The sequence below is a fragment of the Neodiprion fabricii genome, chromosome 2 (genome assembly GCF_021155785.1).
Source record: "Neodiprion fabricii isolate iyNeoFabr1 chromosome 2, iyNeoFabr1.1, whole genome shotgun sequence".
Taxonomy (NCBI): domain Eukaryota; kingdom Metazoa; phylum Arthropoda; class Insecta; order Hymenoptera; family Diprionidae; genus Neodiprion; species Neodiprion fabricii.
The window spans coordinates 10,761,796-10,778,291 of NC_060240.1; the positions used below are offsets into that span (position 1 = coordinate 10,761,796).

General features: G+C 34.3%; 2 protein-coding genes across 5 annotated transcripts; one reads left to right on the forward strand and one right to left on the reverse strand.

Moving 5' to 3' along the window:
* Window positions 1-428: 428 nt before the first annotated feature.
* On the forward strand, window positions 429-12,210 carry LOC124176776 (WW domain-binding protein 2). Of its 4 annotated transcripts, none has more exons than XR_006869459.1 (7): window positions 438-634; window positions 2,255-2,589; window positions 2,914-3,066; window positions 3,994-4,206; window positions 8,978-9,063; window positions 9,230-10,049; window positions 10,325-12,210. XR_006869459.1 is itself a non-coding variant. In XM_046558450.1 (6 exons), the coding sequence occupies exons 1-6, from the start codon at window positions 579-581 to the stop codon at window positions 9,275-9,277; spliced, it is 891 nt and encodes a 296-aa protein (XP_046414406.1). In that variant the 5' UTR covers window positions 438-578; the 3' UTR covers window positions 9,278-12,210. The 4 variants fall into 4 exon arrangements, 2 of the variants coding, with proteins under 2 accessions (XP_046414405.1, XP_046414406.1); XR_006869460.1 differs by having other exon boundaries at window positions 9,230-9,480; XM_046558450.1 differs by having other exon boundaries at window positions 9,230-12,210.
* Window positions 11,713-15,766, reverse strand: LOC124176775. The gene is made up of 2 exons (XM_046558448.1): window positions 14,263-15,766; window positions 11,713-13,658 (listed from the first exon to the last, which is right to left on the reverse strand). Exons 1-2 carry the CDS (start codon window positions 15,082-15,084, stop codon window positions 13,443-13,445), a joined length of 1,038 nt encoding a protein of 345 aa, XP_046414404.1. The 5' UTR covers window positions 15,085-15,766; the 3' UTR covers window positions 11,713-13,442.
* Window positions 15,767-16,496: the final 730 nt, after the last annotated feature.

Below are 16,496 nucleotides of genomic sequence, written 5' to 3' on the forward strand. Positions count from 1 at the left end.
TGTGTTGCCAGAGCATATGCCTTACTAGTTACTACTGGAGGTAGCTACCCATGAGGGCGAGTCACATGTTCCCGGGTTACCCCAGACAATCCGTCTCTCTCACTCTGTATTTGACTGCCTGAGAGAAAACATGTCAGCCAATTAGGTTCTAGGGTGAGAGAGACAGGCTGTACATACCATAACTCCTCTATCTCATTCCTCCGCCATACTGTCCATACACGCGAGGCTACCTCCAATATCATATGTTCATACGAGATTCTTAGATTCAAGGTGCGTTCCGAATATAGCTTGTATTGGTATCAATAATGCTTTATCTCTTTCGCGCTCGCAAGTTTGTACGTAGCTCTGCCTCTGTCCTAGGGAGTTTTTAGTGCTGCCAGATAATTTCGGAACGCACTCAAAGTATGGCTTGACACTTGGATCACGTGTGATCACAGCGATCACAGCGAATCGACGAGCACTACTCGAAGCTGACTGTCGGCCTATCCAACAAATCGTTGATCAGCTGATTGCGTGATAGGAACATCGAAGTTCGTGTAACTTTTTTGCGACTTGGCAAGAGCTGAAATTGTCGAAAAATGTCTCTAAACACAGCTCATGCTAACGGGGGGGTCCTCATACATTCCGGCGAATGGTAAGTCATGGATACAAGGCTTTAAAAAATGAACAAGACCATGCATGTGCCTACCACGGAATTTATCTGTCGAATATTCTCGCAATGACTTTTCTAACTAAAGGCGCAATATCTCTATGTCAAATCGCCGCCTCATATCTAAAAAATTATTCCTTTGTCTTTTTCTTTTTTTTATTATTGCATATTCATACTTTCAGAATATTGTTATATATACTCGTGATCAAACAAACCGCAAATTTGAAACTAGCCACAACTGTGTAATTGCTTAATTCTGTTTTCTCGTTCTATTCAATTAGTGTTAAAACCTCATTATGACACATCTATGTTCTATCTTTCCTTATGTGTCACAAACTTGATGAAGAGTTTAGTTACTCGGGGGATATTATTTAATATTGAGGAGTCGCGCACTTTGCTAATAGCCAACGAAACTACATTTTTGGAAACAAGGATGATACTTTACATATGATAAAATAGTGTTTGAATATGCAATACCTATGCAAACAGAATCTGACCAGTTAATTTTTTATTTGAAAGTAAGATGGTTATTTGTAGAAGAGGAGAAAAATTATCATTTTATTACATACTAAACTACGCATCGTGATAATAACTTTATCTCAAATGTTCCAATGCATACATTTTCCTCTTGTAGCAGTTGATTTATAGCAAAAAGGCTGTAAACATTCATGGCATCTTTCATTTACGATATTCAATGCACACTGAGCTCAGTAAGTGAAACATGCCAATCTTTATTCGATGTTTCGTTATGTTAGTCTTATCAACGTCATCCTTATGAAATCGCCGGAGAATATGAAAGAAATTAACCGAGATTTAATAGTGTTGAATCAGAAGCGAGTTTACGTTCATCGTAAAAATTTATACTCTAAGAATGTGATATATTTCTCTTTCATTACTAGATCAGCCACTTATCAGTTAGTTTGTTTGATGCTAGTAAATGTTTGTGTTCGGTCTGAAGGTTATAAGAGTCATTAAGGATGAATGAGCTGTAGAATCTGAATCAAAAGTTAGGGAATGGAAAGAAAAAAACTATTCAATCTCCAGCACTGTTATTTGTGTCGATCACGTTGAGCATGAATGAAACAACAGCCCTGTGTAATAGAAATTAATCCAAGCAAATTCGAATATTACAAGCTACCGTATCAATAATTGATTGAGAAAAAATTTCATAATTAAAACATCCGAAATGATTACAATATATTTTTTTTTAATAAGATTCTAATGTTTTTTGTTTTTTTTTCCCCTCATTGCTCTTGCCGACCAGATTCCCACAAATTTGCTAAAAATCAATCAATAAATCTTACCCTTTATCGTACAATTGTAATTCTCAATTGTGATTTTCAATCAACATCTTCTGTACGTTATTTACACATAATTTAGTTTCATCCAGTTTGGAGATATTCATATGTAAAAAAAATTTTCAGTCAATTACAAGAAATCCCTATGATGAATAAATTGAGCTAATTTTCTGGCTTTATAAGAACTTCCTCAAATAAAAGTATTGTCTTATATTTTAAGGTTCATCATTGAAACCATTCAAAAATTCACTCGATAATAAGCTCAATATTTTTCCATATATCTGAATCGTTAAATTCTCTGTTGCAGTATTCTTCTCTTTTCTGACAATGTCATGATGGAATTTCATGGACAGGATCAACCTGAGTTTATCGGATCAAAACGAGGCAGACTTTTCTTAACTACACACCGTATGATTTTCAATGCAAAGGACCAAAAAGAAAGAATGCAATCATTCAGCTTTCCTTTCATCACATTGAGCGACGTGGAATTAGAACAACCAATGTTCGGCGCTAATTACATAAAAGGAAAATGCCGAGCTCAACCGAATGGCAATTGGACTGGCGAATGCAAATTTAAACTTCACTTCAAAAACGGTGGAGCAATCGAGTTTGGACAAGCAATGTTAAGGGCTGCTTCTATGGGTCAGTAATCCAATCGTTCCCACTTTGCAGAGCTTGTACAAATCTTAAATTTGAAACCGGTCAGAACACAGTTTCCGACATCACAATGAATTAATATCGAATCAACGATAATCAATTACGAGTATCACTCCACATCACTGATTCATTCTACTGCCTTTAATTCTATTTCCTCAAAGTGTTAGACACCTTAACCATTTCATTTCACTTACTTTTCCCATCTAGAATCTGCTTTGTGCATAGAGCGAGGACAAAAAATGGAAAATCAGTTTTGGATAATGTAAAAATTTCACTAATTATACCAACATATATGTTCAAATTTTTCAGCAAATCGCAATGGTCCTGGTTTCGATGCACCTCCACCATATCAACCGCCAACTTCTGACTGGTACGCCGCACCTCCGCCAGCATATCAAGCTGCGCCAGGTGGATATTACGGCTGGCAACCCCCGACAAATGTTTTTCCCGAACAACCACCAGGTGAAAATTCTTCTCAAACTTGCACTTAATGCGAAATTTGTTATAGATACAGGATTTCAACTTCCTGGAAAAACATGGAAATGTGAAATTTCACAGAATTTAACAAAGTCAAAGTCTGCATTGTTATTGTTCATGTAACAAAGCATTGTACATTAAGATAATAATATTTCTCAACTTTGATATTACTTTTTACGATTTACGCTAACATAATGATTACGCGCTGCTCTATTCAAACTTTAAAGTATAACTTATCAGATTTTTCACATTGTTATGTTAACATTATAATATTCAACCTCTGACACTAAGACTACTTTTTTCACGAGACTTGAGCCTTTCTTTGTCTTTCTCAATAATTTGATGCAATATATGCACAGCTGTGGCAGATTACATAAACAAATAATAAGCAATTTTTCTCTGTTTTTCGCTAAAATAAAAGTTTATTCTCTGTGAATTATAACGATTGTACAAAATCGTATTAAATCATAGACTAAATAATACCAGCTACTTGCTATCAGAATCTGACATCTATATCGATTTTTTACCAGAAAAATAGAACAATGTAATTTCTCTAACGTTTGTAAAGTTTTTTTCTAGATTTCAGTGCTTTGAAATTGCATTTAACGTGATCAGCTTCACTTTATAAGCCTTCGTTCCATCACGTTTTTAACCAACCTGACTATATTCCATATATTTATTTATATTAAATAGACTACAATATTTCTCAGTGCTCATAAACTTTTAGGACAAATGAATCAATGGAATTAAATATTTTTATTCGTGAAATTCGATCAACTTTCAAAACATTGTGTCGATAAAAAAATTTTGAATTTTCAGCAATCTATTTCTGACTCCTTGTTGCTGATTGTTAACATGAATTCTTTGCTCATAATTTTTCAAGTATATTAATACCATTGTGCTATTACGCAGCAAATGGCGTATACATGACGGACTCTCCGCCACCGTATCCCGGCATCAATGGTCCTTATCAAGGTTACGCCAGCGGCGGAGCTGCGCAACAGCAGCCACAGCCAAGTGCTTGGGGGAATTCGGCGCAACCAAGCAACTGGGGTCAGCCTCAATCTAACGGAGCTCCGGGATGGGCGAACCCAGGCTACAATCCGCAGTCAATGTCTCAAGGAGGTGCGTATCCAAGTTACGGACAGCCTAGTTACAATAATTATCAGCCAATCCCACCCCAGTTTTCTCAATATTCCCAAAATCCACCCCAATATCATCCGAATCCAGCTCAGTATTTGCAAAATCCGCCCCAATACTCGCAGAATCCACCCCAATATTCGCAATATCCTCAAAATCCACAAAATCAGCAAGGAGGATATTACGGCACAGCCGGTATTTACCAGAAGCCAAAGCCCTACTAGAATTGCACCGAGTTCATGGTAATATCCGTGCTTATTACAATCTGTAAATCATTCTTATTCAGCGAGTTTAGGCTCCGAATAATCACTTGTCAAAGATCGCTCTGGCCTTTGGAACTCTAACAGAAGTTCAATTTTAACAGTAACAAGTCATTTCTTAAAATCAATGTAAAGCTTCGGTCATTTCTTATCGTAATCGTCAGTTCGGTTATCATAGAATTTATCACAAATTGATGGAATTCAGCTGAGCACATTAAGGATAAAATCAGCTGGAACCTCTGAATTAAAATTTAGAAAACGAGGTAAAACATAGGGATCAGGAATTAAAAAAAAAAACTTTTAATGTTACCACGTTTAAAATGATTAAATCTTAGTGTTTTTGATCCGATTCTAACATTTTTGGGCTCACTTTACTCACCAACCAAATCCCCATAACTTGTCTCGTAAACATTCAAAAAATTTTACAGCACATATAACTATCGATGCTATAATTATAACGTGTGAATCTAATTGTCGTATCGTACTTGCATAAGGCTATTGTTATCTAATCGAGAGACAACTGCCAGTAAAAAAAAGTTTCAGGTGATCTTTGGAGATCTTTGTCGTGATAAAAATAAGTCCAGAAATATTAAAATCTGATAAATATAACCCAAGTTGCGTGACTGAACGTTCTGGTTATAAAATCATTTCTCAAATCATTGACGTCTGAGTTGGTTTTATTCAAAATAGCTCCAGTTCATTTTTTATTTATTTTTCCATCATACAGATAGCATTTCACTTGTGCTCACTATCAGTGGCGCAAACAACATTTCTGGAGATTATTTTAATGATTTTTACTCATTTTCTATCTTTTAATGCAGATTTTACTGTGGATTTATTCTTAACAACCGCCGTAACTTTTAAAATAACTTTATAGCGTTATTCGGTTTTATTACAAATAAATAAAGAATATGCAGATTTAGAACCTCGAAATCTATTCTAAAATCTAGAGTTCGGCGAAATGTATCACAAGAAATAGTAAGGCAGCTACGAAGCCAATCTAGCGATTAAAATGAAATAGAGACTTTGCCTACGTGTCTAACTACTACGAAAAGTGACATGTTTTGTGGTATTCGTCATTTCTGTTTGTTGACTTTCGTTTCATGATTAGTGATCGATTTACGATCAGTGACTTGATTATGTTGTACATTCATTGATCGCTCGCCTGATCCATTTTTCCGAAAAAGAATATAACACAATAAATTGTCTCGTTTCAATACCAACCCGATAAGTCTGTTTTTGGAATTGGTTAATGAATTTTGGTTTAGCCTTGGCAAAGATTGTCGTTTTTTTTTACCTGTAACAAATATCGATCAGTCGCTTGTGTCATAATTTTCCAATGAATAACTATTGATCAGAGATTAGGCTGGTTTTATTGCTTTTTTTTTCCCCCTCCCATGAAGACATTTGGCATCAGGAGATCCTTTCAAATTTTTCCATAAAAATACTGTATTCAAACTCTTATATAATCGGTAATCTAATCACGGGGCCATATTATTATTATTATTATTATTATAACTATAGTTATTACAAGTACGTAAATTAGATTTTAGATCAATTTATATTCGTATTTCAATTTTGTAATTTGACATCAATATTTCTATCTAAATTGTACTAAAACTCGATTGGTATCATTTCGATGATTTTTATTTTGGATTTTTTAATTTTTCGTGTGACTGAGAATTAGACTGTCAGCAGTATTGAATATAATACTCTTACTGCTTGATATTTATTATATTTTCACATAAATCGTAAGCTACTTTTTATAAATTCCGCACCTCAGAATGATATACTTTGCAAATAAACATTTTTGGGGCCTTATCTATATATTCCAATATTTCATTTTTCTTTACATAAAAAAAGAATCACTTCAGAAATCGTTTTTAATTATACTTCTGATATTCTTAAATCCTGATAGTATTTACTGAAATGTTTTAATAATGCTGTTGTATGTTGTCATATAATGTCATAGCTTTACGAAAACCAATAATTAAAATATAAATGTTGTACATCAATTGCTGTTTTTATTTGTCCCTTTCAACAGCATACATCGGTAATCAAGTCTGGAAATTTTACTAAGTATCACCGTTTAACACGAAAAAATTAAATCGTGCATACAATTATTCTTTGTGCATCACTTCGAAAGCCGCAAAAATGTTTCTGTTAACATAAAAATATTTCATTTCTCAAGTACTTCGTTCATTTTTCTACCTACGAACAATCGCTCGCATTGTTGCGGACGTATATACTCACTGGAAAAAACATTTTTCAACGTTTCATCTTTAAAATTTCATAATCCTGCAATCAGGTACTAAAGCTGACAAAGGAGATGCTCACTTTAAAACGGCAAACCCTCGAAATAAAAATATTACTGGTTGCGCAAACCAATTCTTCTTTCTTTTTTTTTTCTATTGGGTTGAATCTGAACATAACTGCAAATCTCACAGCGCAAAGACGTTGGAACTTGAAAAAGCTTTTAAAAAATCGCAATTCATCGAGTTTTCCCATAAATTCTCTTCTTGGTTAACAATAATTTATAGCATCTGAAACCTGTTACCTTTTATTCCGAGGGGTTCTCGTTCGAAGGTGAGTATATTTTACAGAAACAAGTCAAGTTGTACCGCAATTTATAGTTTCGGTAAAAACATTTGTGTTTTTTCTTTGACTGAATCTACCTCACATTTAAATTAACAAGGGCATTACGATGTTTCGTTTGAACACGAAAATTTCTCGTGGAAGGATATCTCTTTAGTTTTTTTCTATTCTAAACGAAACACCGTCATATGCATGGAAATCCATAGCTTTCGGTAAACATTGACAGTGAAGTTTTGATGGAAATAAAAAAAAAAAAAATTGGAAATCAAGTATGCATTCATGCAAATCAGAAGTGAACATCAATGTATTGAGGTCTTTAGTAATGTAGAGAAAGTAATATACCTCCTACACTTAAGCTTGCCTCACATTACTCAACGCCATTGCATAATAGTTTTTCAGCTGATCCGGCATAAGATTTGCTTTCACTCTCTCAGCTCAGTTATTATCTCATGGCTTCCGCGTAACGTTCCAACATAGCTCCATGTAGCATTGATCAAATTTATTACGCAAGCTTTGTTATAAAGGAACAGGTGGCATTATTGCTGCATTATTTGAAAACATTTAAAGACACGGAAATTAGGAGTTGAATCCTCAAGTTGAATGCAGTGTCGAAAACTTTGTTCATATGTGAAAAATATTTTTCCATTTTGTGCAGTGCTCTGTCGTGTAAATAACTCGTGAATTAAATGTTGACTTGTTATGACGTCGTAACACGTTTTATTCGCCTGATTTGCATAACTGCTTGCGAACTTCTGGAAGAGTGAAGAATTTTCCTGTTTGCCAGTGCATTAGTGTTGAACATTTTATCCGTTAAATCACTTTATTATTGAAACAAGTTAGATTTATCACAGTTTACTACCGCTGAGTTTTTGCAAATCAGTTTTGCCAAGTTAATTAAATCCTGTAATTTGTAACGACAAATTCTAATTTATTAGCCTCGTAATCCTTGTTAGTTAAAAATAATCCGGTTTCATTAATTTCTGAATATACTTCCGGTAACCGATACTCGTAAATATACCTGATGCATGCATGGAATAATTCTCGCACGATTGTCCTAAGAGCTGACTCAGTGTGAATGGGTACGAAGGAAACTTCATATAAACATTTATTACTGGTAATAAAGCCTGTGGCATAATTTCTAAGTTTTCAAAGCTAACACGTTATGCCTCAACAAACAAAAACTGTGGTACCCAAAGCATATCCTTGTGAGTGATCTGTAGAAATTTGTAATTCACCTAATTTTAAATTACATTAAGGATGAATTGGCAGTGTCGTGTGAATAAAATTTTGGGAAAAAATAAAGAGAAACGTATACACTGCAATTTTACTAGTGTTGATGATAGCGAACGCGTATAAAACCATCTCTCTACTATGTAATAGAAATAAAGTTGAGCCAATTTGGATAAAACACGCTGAGTTATAAATAATTTGAAGGAAAGGTTTATAATACAAACGTTCAAAATAAACGAACTCGGTTATCTTTTATCCGATTATAATGTTTTTAGACTTATTGTATCCGCCATAAAGATTTACAAAGATCGCCTGAATTTTTTTTTACATTTAGGTAGCGCCAAAATTAGCCAAAAAATATTAGAATTGGATCCAAAAACACCAGAATTAAATCAATTTCAACGTTCTTGTCAAAAAACATTTTCGCCAATTCTTGATATCTTTGTTTGTGTCGGTCATATTTGCTCAAAATTATTTCCCCTACATATCAAGGATGTTGTTTAACTAGCGTTTACCTCCATTGGCACAAGTAACACACTGCGACTGACTTTTTAAAAACTTTTTTACTCTTTTCCTAAATTTCGATTCAGACATTACAGCCCTTTCATCCCCAAATATCACCTGTGGAGTGAGTTGTTTGTATTAATATAATACCTATATTTTTTCCATAGATGCAAAAGCTGCGGAGGCTGCGCAAAGCGCGTACTATGATCCGAATAGGCCTCAATGCGCTTACGTTCCACCACCCGCTTACTACGTAAGTATTTTTATATCAAACCTCTAGATTTCAGAACAAGCGCAGATTTCACGATGATTTAATTTTTTTTCTGGTAATTTCTGACGTGTTATTTCACATCGATGAATAGTCGAACAACTCGAGTCGATTTGTTAATTTTTTTCAATTACAATACTCATATTTTTAGGAAAGCCCCCCGAGTTACCAACAGGCAACGGATAAGAAAGAACAGTGAGACGCGTTTTTAGTGAGGGATCATTCGCCACGATTTCTGTACTAATAAAGAGCTTTCAAAGTCGTGCTTTATCCGAAACAAGCACACACATTCCGATACCTAGCACCGTTGGATATATAAAATTCTAATTTAACACATCACGCATTAAACAATCGTGTCGTTATTCCAGATTGTATTGTGCTCCATGTTAATCCTGAATATCGGTAATTATACGCATGTATAAATGAGTGGAACGAAATAACTTTTTACTTTGATGCTCCTTATTTTACTTTTATTCATCTTCATACTTTTCCATTTTAAAAGCAGCAAATTTATCGCACCGTTTTTAATAAACTATTATAAATGTTCAATAAATATATTATGTTGAGTATTTTCCGTATGATTTGGGAAATGTAAATTCTCTGTAAATTTTTAATCATACATATTATATTATAATATATGTGAAGATGTATAAATCTGTATATCTTAGTAATGCAATATAATACCGCTAACATACTAATGTTATTTGATTATCTGATAAAATTAGCGATCAAAACATTGTGTATAGTAATAAAAAAAAAGAAAAAAAAAGAAAAACAATATATTATATGCACATAGGTATTAACATATACGCATTTGTAGAGTCCATACGATTCTAAACGCTTATTTATTAAACATTCACAGCATTCGTATCGAGCTTCACTTATCACAGTAGAAATTCTCTGGATGTTCGGATTTGCGGAATTATCAAAATTGATTTTTTAAATTACAAACTTGAAGCGTGATTTCAGAGGTAACAAAATATCTAATACATTTCGCATGAAATTTTCTATCTTCTTATAATATATTTGGGGGTTTTGTTGAATAACCGTTTCTATGGGTTAAAAAAAAAAAAAAAAAAAAATGTGAGCTGCCGGTGTATTTAAATATCGAATCTTATATTTTAGAAGGTATTAAAGAATCTGTGATTTGTACATAATTTAGAAACTAAGAAAGCTTTCCTGCTAGTGTTATTTTTACTTTTAAAAAAATTTATTGCTACGTGATGTTAATTTATATATTTTGCAGTTCTGCACACTCCGACATATCTGACTGGATACATAGATGAAACATTTATTTGTGAAAGAGGCTCGGAGGGTTTCTACTGTATAAAGTTGAAGATGTAGACTGACTGCGTCAAATTAGCAATGCAATCCTTGGAGCTGCGATGTAATTTTTAATACTTTTGCGCCTGTAACATTTACTTTCTTGTTTGCTTAAGGATGAGTAGACCGCACTGTCAGAATTAAAATTTGGGTGAGTAGGAAGAAAGAAAAAAAAAAAACGTTTAATGTTGGGGTAAACTGATGAAACACCGTCTTGTTATAGAAATGATTCTGAAAAAATTCGAATGACGCAACCTAAGATATGAACAATTTGCCTCGAGATTTTCTGTATTTTTTGTATGTTTTTTAGACCATATTTGATGATCTGGCAGGCAAAAATATTAGCCCAAAAACATTAGAATCAGTTTAAAAGTATCAGAGTTTGATCCTTTCAAATGTTCTGATTATGAGAACCTGTTTTACAAATTATGATATCTTAGTTTGTGTCATTCTAATTATAAGTTACCCAGATTCATTGCTATCATGTAGTAGGGATATTGTTGCATTCACTATCATTCGCGCAAATAACATTCTCGAAGACGTTTGATTTCTCCGATTTTTTTCTATTTTATAAACCTTATGTTTATTCAGACGATAACGGTCCACTCAAACTTGAGTCATCGTGAGTGATTATTTTCTGTAACATTCTTCGGTGAAGTGAATTAAAACAGATAATTACGACATATTATGAGTCATAAAAAACCTTGGATTGTATCGAATTTTGGATTATACGTCATTGTTCTAAATTCCACGGAAGAAATTTTCTCAAACTACTTTGACCATTTGGTGATTGTGATAAAACTAGTGTAATTGACTTCAATGATTACGAATCAGCGAGAATACGGCAGTATATGTTGTAAGCACTTTCGTATTGTACAGTTAACCAATGCAGTATATGTATTTACTAAAATAAAAAGCAGCTTGTGTAAAGTCGGCAGCAATTTGAAGTTTATTCTAAATCCTGTCTGACCTCGAGACATAATTTAAAAAAAATTTTATCCACAATAATCAAGTGTTCAAATATTTTAACTCTTAAAACAATTCTTACTTTTTTTTTCAATACTTCTCATAAAAATTGTTGTTTTTGTGGTAACATATTGAAAATACTCGTTTTATAGTTGGAGATTTAAACAAAATAGGAAATTGAGAAGCCAATTCAATTCACACATGAGTTCATAATGAATGTTGAAAAATTAACTTACCGAAGCTCTCTGAGTTAATTAAAACCTTTGTTGTCGTAATATCCTTCTGTTTGAACTCACGTGCGTTGAAAATCTCTTGATTGTGTACAAGTCTGATATAAATTAAATATTTTTGATTGTATAAACACTTTATTTGAGTGGCGTACAATAATACTTATGTATAATATAATTATTTGTATAAGAAAAAATAGTATCAACAGTTATATGGGTAAAATCAAAGGTCAAAGATTTTGATTTTATATTATTACGATTCTTAAATTGGAAAATTTAAGATATTAAAAATTTGTAGCACCGTCAGTCTTTCCAGACACTGACACATTTCATAACGAGTTACATAAAATTTGGAATGGTTCTTTTAACGCCATTATTATACATATAAATACTTACTTATCAAGAGATTTGTGAATATTTTGTGCAGGCATACATTAAATATAAATTTTTCATTTCACATTGGTCACACAGTTGACATAGATTACAGGTACGTAAACATACAAGTGTGATTAAAACAACAGGTAAAGAAATATTGTACAAGCCTATTTGACGGAGACAATTTCTCGTCACTTATCGAATTTTATACATATTTTTCTAGTGAGCATGTTTTGTTTGAGCTGTAATGAAAAAATACAACACAACGAACGTGGAAATAAAAAAAAAGAATTATTATCTATTCTACGTTTCGACAGTAGCCTTTTTTACTGCTGGCATTACAAAATTACAGTGTAGATTTGAGTGTGCTGAAATTGACTCCAACATGGCACGATAAATGGCATTTTTTAGGAAGGCGCATGTATACAATGTATGTGCATTAATTGTGTTTCGTGTGGTAGCAAATTTGTGTTTTTCACTCCCATCAGAAAAATTGATTGTAATGAAATTACATTTTCTCCATGCTACTTAAATGGAAATGCTTTGGTGTCCGAAAGCTACATTTTAAAATTGGATTCAAGGTGGATTTAAAGGGATATCTTACAAGTTTTTCAAAAGAGAGCAAATAAAGAAAAGTTACTTCCAAACGAAACATCCTAATGTATGTACGGGAAAAAGAAATCGCACAACGAAACGAAAATAATCAGTCACACCAGTTACACTGCAATCTTCTCTACGTTTAAAAGCTAACACGTAATCAAGAACGAATATTTACTTTTTAATCATTTGGAAAACGCCAACTATCATGGCACTTTGTATATTTGGAAAAACTCAGGCACTTTTAGTATATATGATCTTAACTTTTAGTGGATTAAATAAGAATCAATCATTTCTCAGATCTCTTAAGATACTATAATATATCAGCAACAAATTTAAAAAAATAATACTATTGCAAAGATCGGTTTTACTTCTAAAGATTCGATTCTCTGAGAATTAACAGTCTTTGCATGTTTGTGTAAACATATAATTTTCATGTATATAGTATAGTATGTATGTATATATATTATGTATTCCTACGGGTTTGCACATATAGTTTACCCTGTGTCATCGGGGCAGTTATTTGAAACCCTGATTCTTGGGAAAATTATGCCATTTTCCCTTCATTGCGGACTTTCATTAAAATATATTGGCAAGACGATTTTAAACAGTTGTAAAAGTTCTCTTCAAATGGAATGCAAAGAAAGGGTTGCTTTGTACGAGTACAAAAGTAAATCGAAGATTTGAAAAAGAGTGCTACTCGTAATGGCTCGTAATCCAGTAGCCAGTGGCTCTTTCTAAATCTACGATTTAAACGGCTATGGAATTATGAAAAATTTGATTAAAAATATTTGACTACCTATCATTCTAGGTAGCCCGAAGAAAATTGCATATGTACAATTAATTATTGTCGAGGTAATAGGCTCGGTTTCAAACCTATCCGTATTCAGACGTTACAGTTAAACTGAACTGCCCGTCCTTGACGTTGGTGCCATGATACCAAACTCTGGTGTCCAACAGAATTATGTCCCCGGCATTAACGGAGAAGTCAAATTTCTTACAAACTTTGTCACATTCCGGCGTCGGTGCTACTGACCAAGTTTTGCTTCCCAGTACCTGACCCTGCCACATCAAACGCGGTATGTAATCCAGCTAGAATAAAAAACATAAAGCACTAATTTTTCAAATGAAATTAAACGAGAACTTCAAATTCACATACCTGAAAATATTTATGTAATTTGCTAATCAAATGATTTCTTATACTCATAATGTTTTATTCACAATGTGAAGAGTTTGTAACATTAACGTAACAATTGCTTGGAGAAGAATTCAGATTCTCTACCGTTCCTTAAAAATTAAATAGTTGTTCTGGCAGTAAAAAATTTCTGAATATTTTTTTCAGCGTATATTTGAATCATTCTGAATTCTGTACCTACTATAAACTCTGATTATCTCAGACTCTTATGTACTGAAATTGTCAAGAGATACTTTAAAAAAACAGTATGCGATAACTATTCATAAAATCTCAATCTCATTTCTGAAAATGTTCAAATTACGTGAAAATAATCAAAACACGATGAATGCACATAAGAGTGTGTAAGACTTCTTATTAGTTGGTTAACAACTAGTAAATAATCAGAAATACTTTTCTATCAAATATAACATATCTGACTTTCATATTCGCATAATGTTGCTGTGTTAACGTTGCAAACTTTGCCCTTGTTGTTTCTTTGGCTTTAAGCATCGAGAAACTCACATGCATAACAGCGCCTTGTTCGTATCCAAGAAAAACGTAATTGGTGTGCGGTACTTCGGCGTCTTGAGGCAAGAAGTGCGGAGTTTGATAAAATTCTTTCATAATTTCCAGCACCTGGGGGTGACAATTTTTCCATCCGACATACCAGGGCTGTTCCCCAGGCAAATTAAGGGCCCTTCGATCGCTCATTGCGAAGACTTCTTTGAGGCTCGCAAAGTTACTTTTAAAATGAAGGAACTGGCATTCCTCCTGAACACTTTCGTAAGCGCCTTCGATACTCTCGTAGAGATTCCTAAAGAAGTATAGGCTGAACACTTTTTTCGCCGGCCAATGACCTGCCGCATTTTTTATCACCATCGGTCTTGACGAGTATGCATAGCGTTTGAATTCTTCTCTTGTCAGATTGGGAAGAATTAGGGCAGAGTCTATACCGCGACAAAATTCACACGTCGAAACAGGCCGGGTGAATTCCCAAACGAAATAATGGTTCGGTACCAAGCAGCGAGTTCCCAGTGCATATTTGAGTGCAAAATTGGCAGACAAATTTTCTGACAATAAACAGTAACTGAGTAGGGTAAAAAATGCCGCTGTAAACAGTTTCTTGGAATATTTTAATTGAGGAATTATATTGTTACATTTCTTTTTGCCCACTTCGACAGTGGCGATTATTGATCGTTCTCGTAGATCAATTAGACGAGCTCCTCGTCTCATGTAATTGGCATTCAGCGCTATAAAAGCCTCTTGTATTATTTCTAACGCTTTTTCATCCTTTTCGGAGTCGCCGTAAACGCCTTTGGTCAACATTGCGCACGTTTTCGTCATTATTTTCAATGCGTTGATCGTTGTTATGCATATTATAACGCTTCGTAGTTATAAAGCAATTACGGTTTGTTAATTCCAAAGTGTGCGTAATCATTTAACTTTGCTTAAATAATACTTCGTTGTTTAAAGGTCATAATAATCCTTCTCCTTCCCACGTGATCCGAGTTTCGTTCGCTACATTTCATGCATTCCTCACTCATCCGTAAATCCATAACAATCGCTCATCACGGAATTCCTAACATACGGTTTTCTTTTGTTTCGAAATCAGCCTTGCAGCCGTATATCTATGTTGATCTGTGTGCCGTTAATTGTCCCACTTAAGGTTATTATTCCGCTCGTCGTACTTAAAATTTTACCCACGAAACTCAAATACCTGCGGATTGCGCAATGACGTTATATATTTTGAATGAAAATCACGCGCGTCGACGTTCCTTTTTTTTCTTCTAAGGACAAACATGCATTAAAGTACCCATGATAAACAAGCAGTCCGTTCGCTTAATTTAAAACAGATGGTACTTCGTTTTTGGTGAATATTTTCCGTAAAATAAAGGCAAAGAAACTTGATCAAACGTCATTAATCGATTGACATCACCCACTGCCATCCCATTATCGCATGCACATGATCGTTAACACGCGATAGGCGGATCCATAACCGGGAACCCGTCCTTGGTACAGGTCTGAAGAGCACTGAAAAGACATGGCATAAGGCTGCAGGCTCTTTAGTCCAGAGCGCTGAGCTTGAAGCACAAAAATAATAACAATAAATTGAACCTCTTGCGATGTTCACTCCGTGCTCAAGCACGGCGTATTACCCTGAACGTGATATAGGTATGTATACACATGCCCAGTCTGCGTAGGCATGCGTGTGTTGTTTACCTCGTTGCGCGCAGCCACGAGAACACTGATCACGTGACTCAAGCCACGGCTTCCGATTGGCCCAAGGCTCAGAGCTAGGTCACGTGACCAAACACTACGCAGTACCCCTCGAATGATGATGCATCAGCCATTCAAATTTGAATATAGTGGGGGATGCTGGAGCTGAAGCAGCTGAATCGTAACCGGAGTAACTGGAAGTCGCGTTAATCAGGCGTTTCCTGTCTTCGGATACTAAACAGATGTGGACCTTCATGCTTTTTGTTGAGATATGCGAGGGAGTGCGGCGTGTCGCTTATTATAACGTTTCTAGAATCTCATTCATCCGTTCCCTGGCGAAATATATTTTCTGAAATTTTCTATAAACTTATTCGGAATTTGAATTCTTGATAGTTTCATTAGAATTTTTCATAACACGATACTGGCGCAAAATACGCTGAAATTTCAAAAGTTCGATTTTTTTTGGATTTGCGATGTAAAACGAAGATCTGAAAAATATGAGTTTTCTATGAACATTTTTTCAATCTTCAGCTTTAACG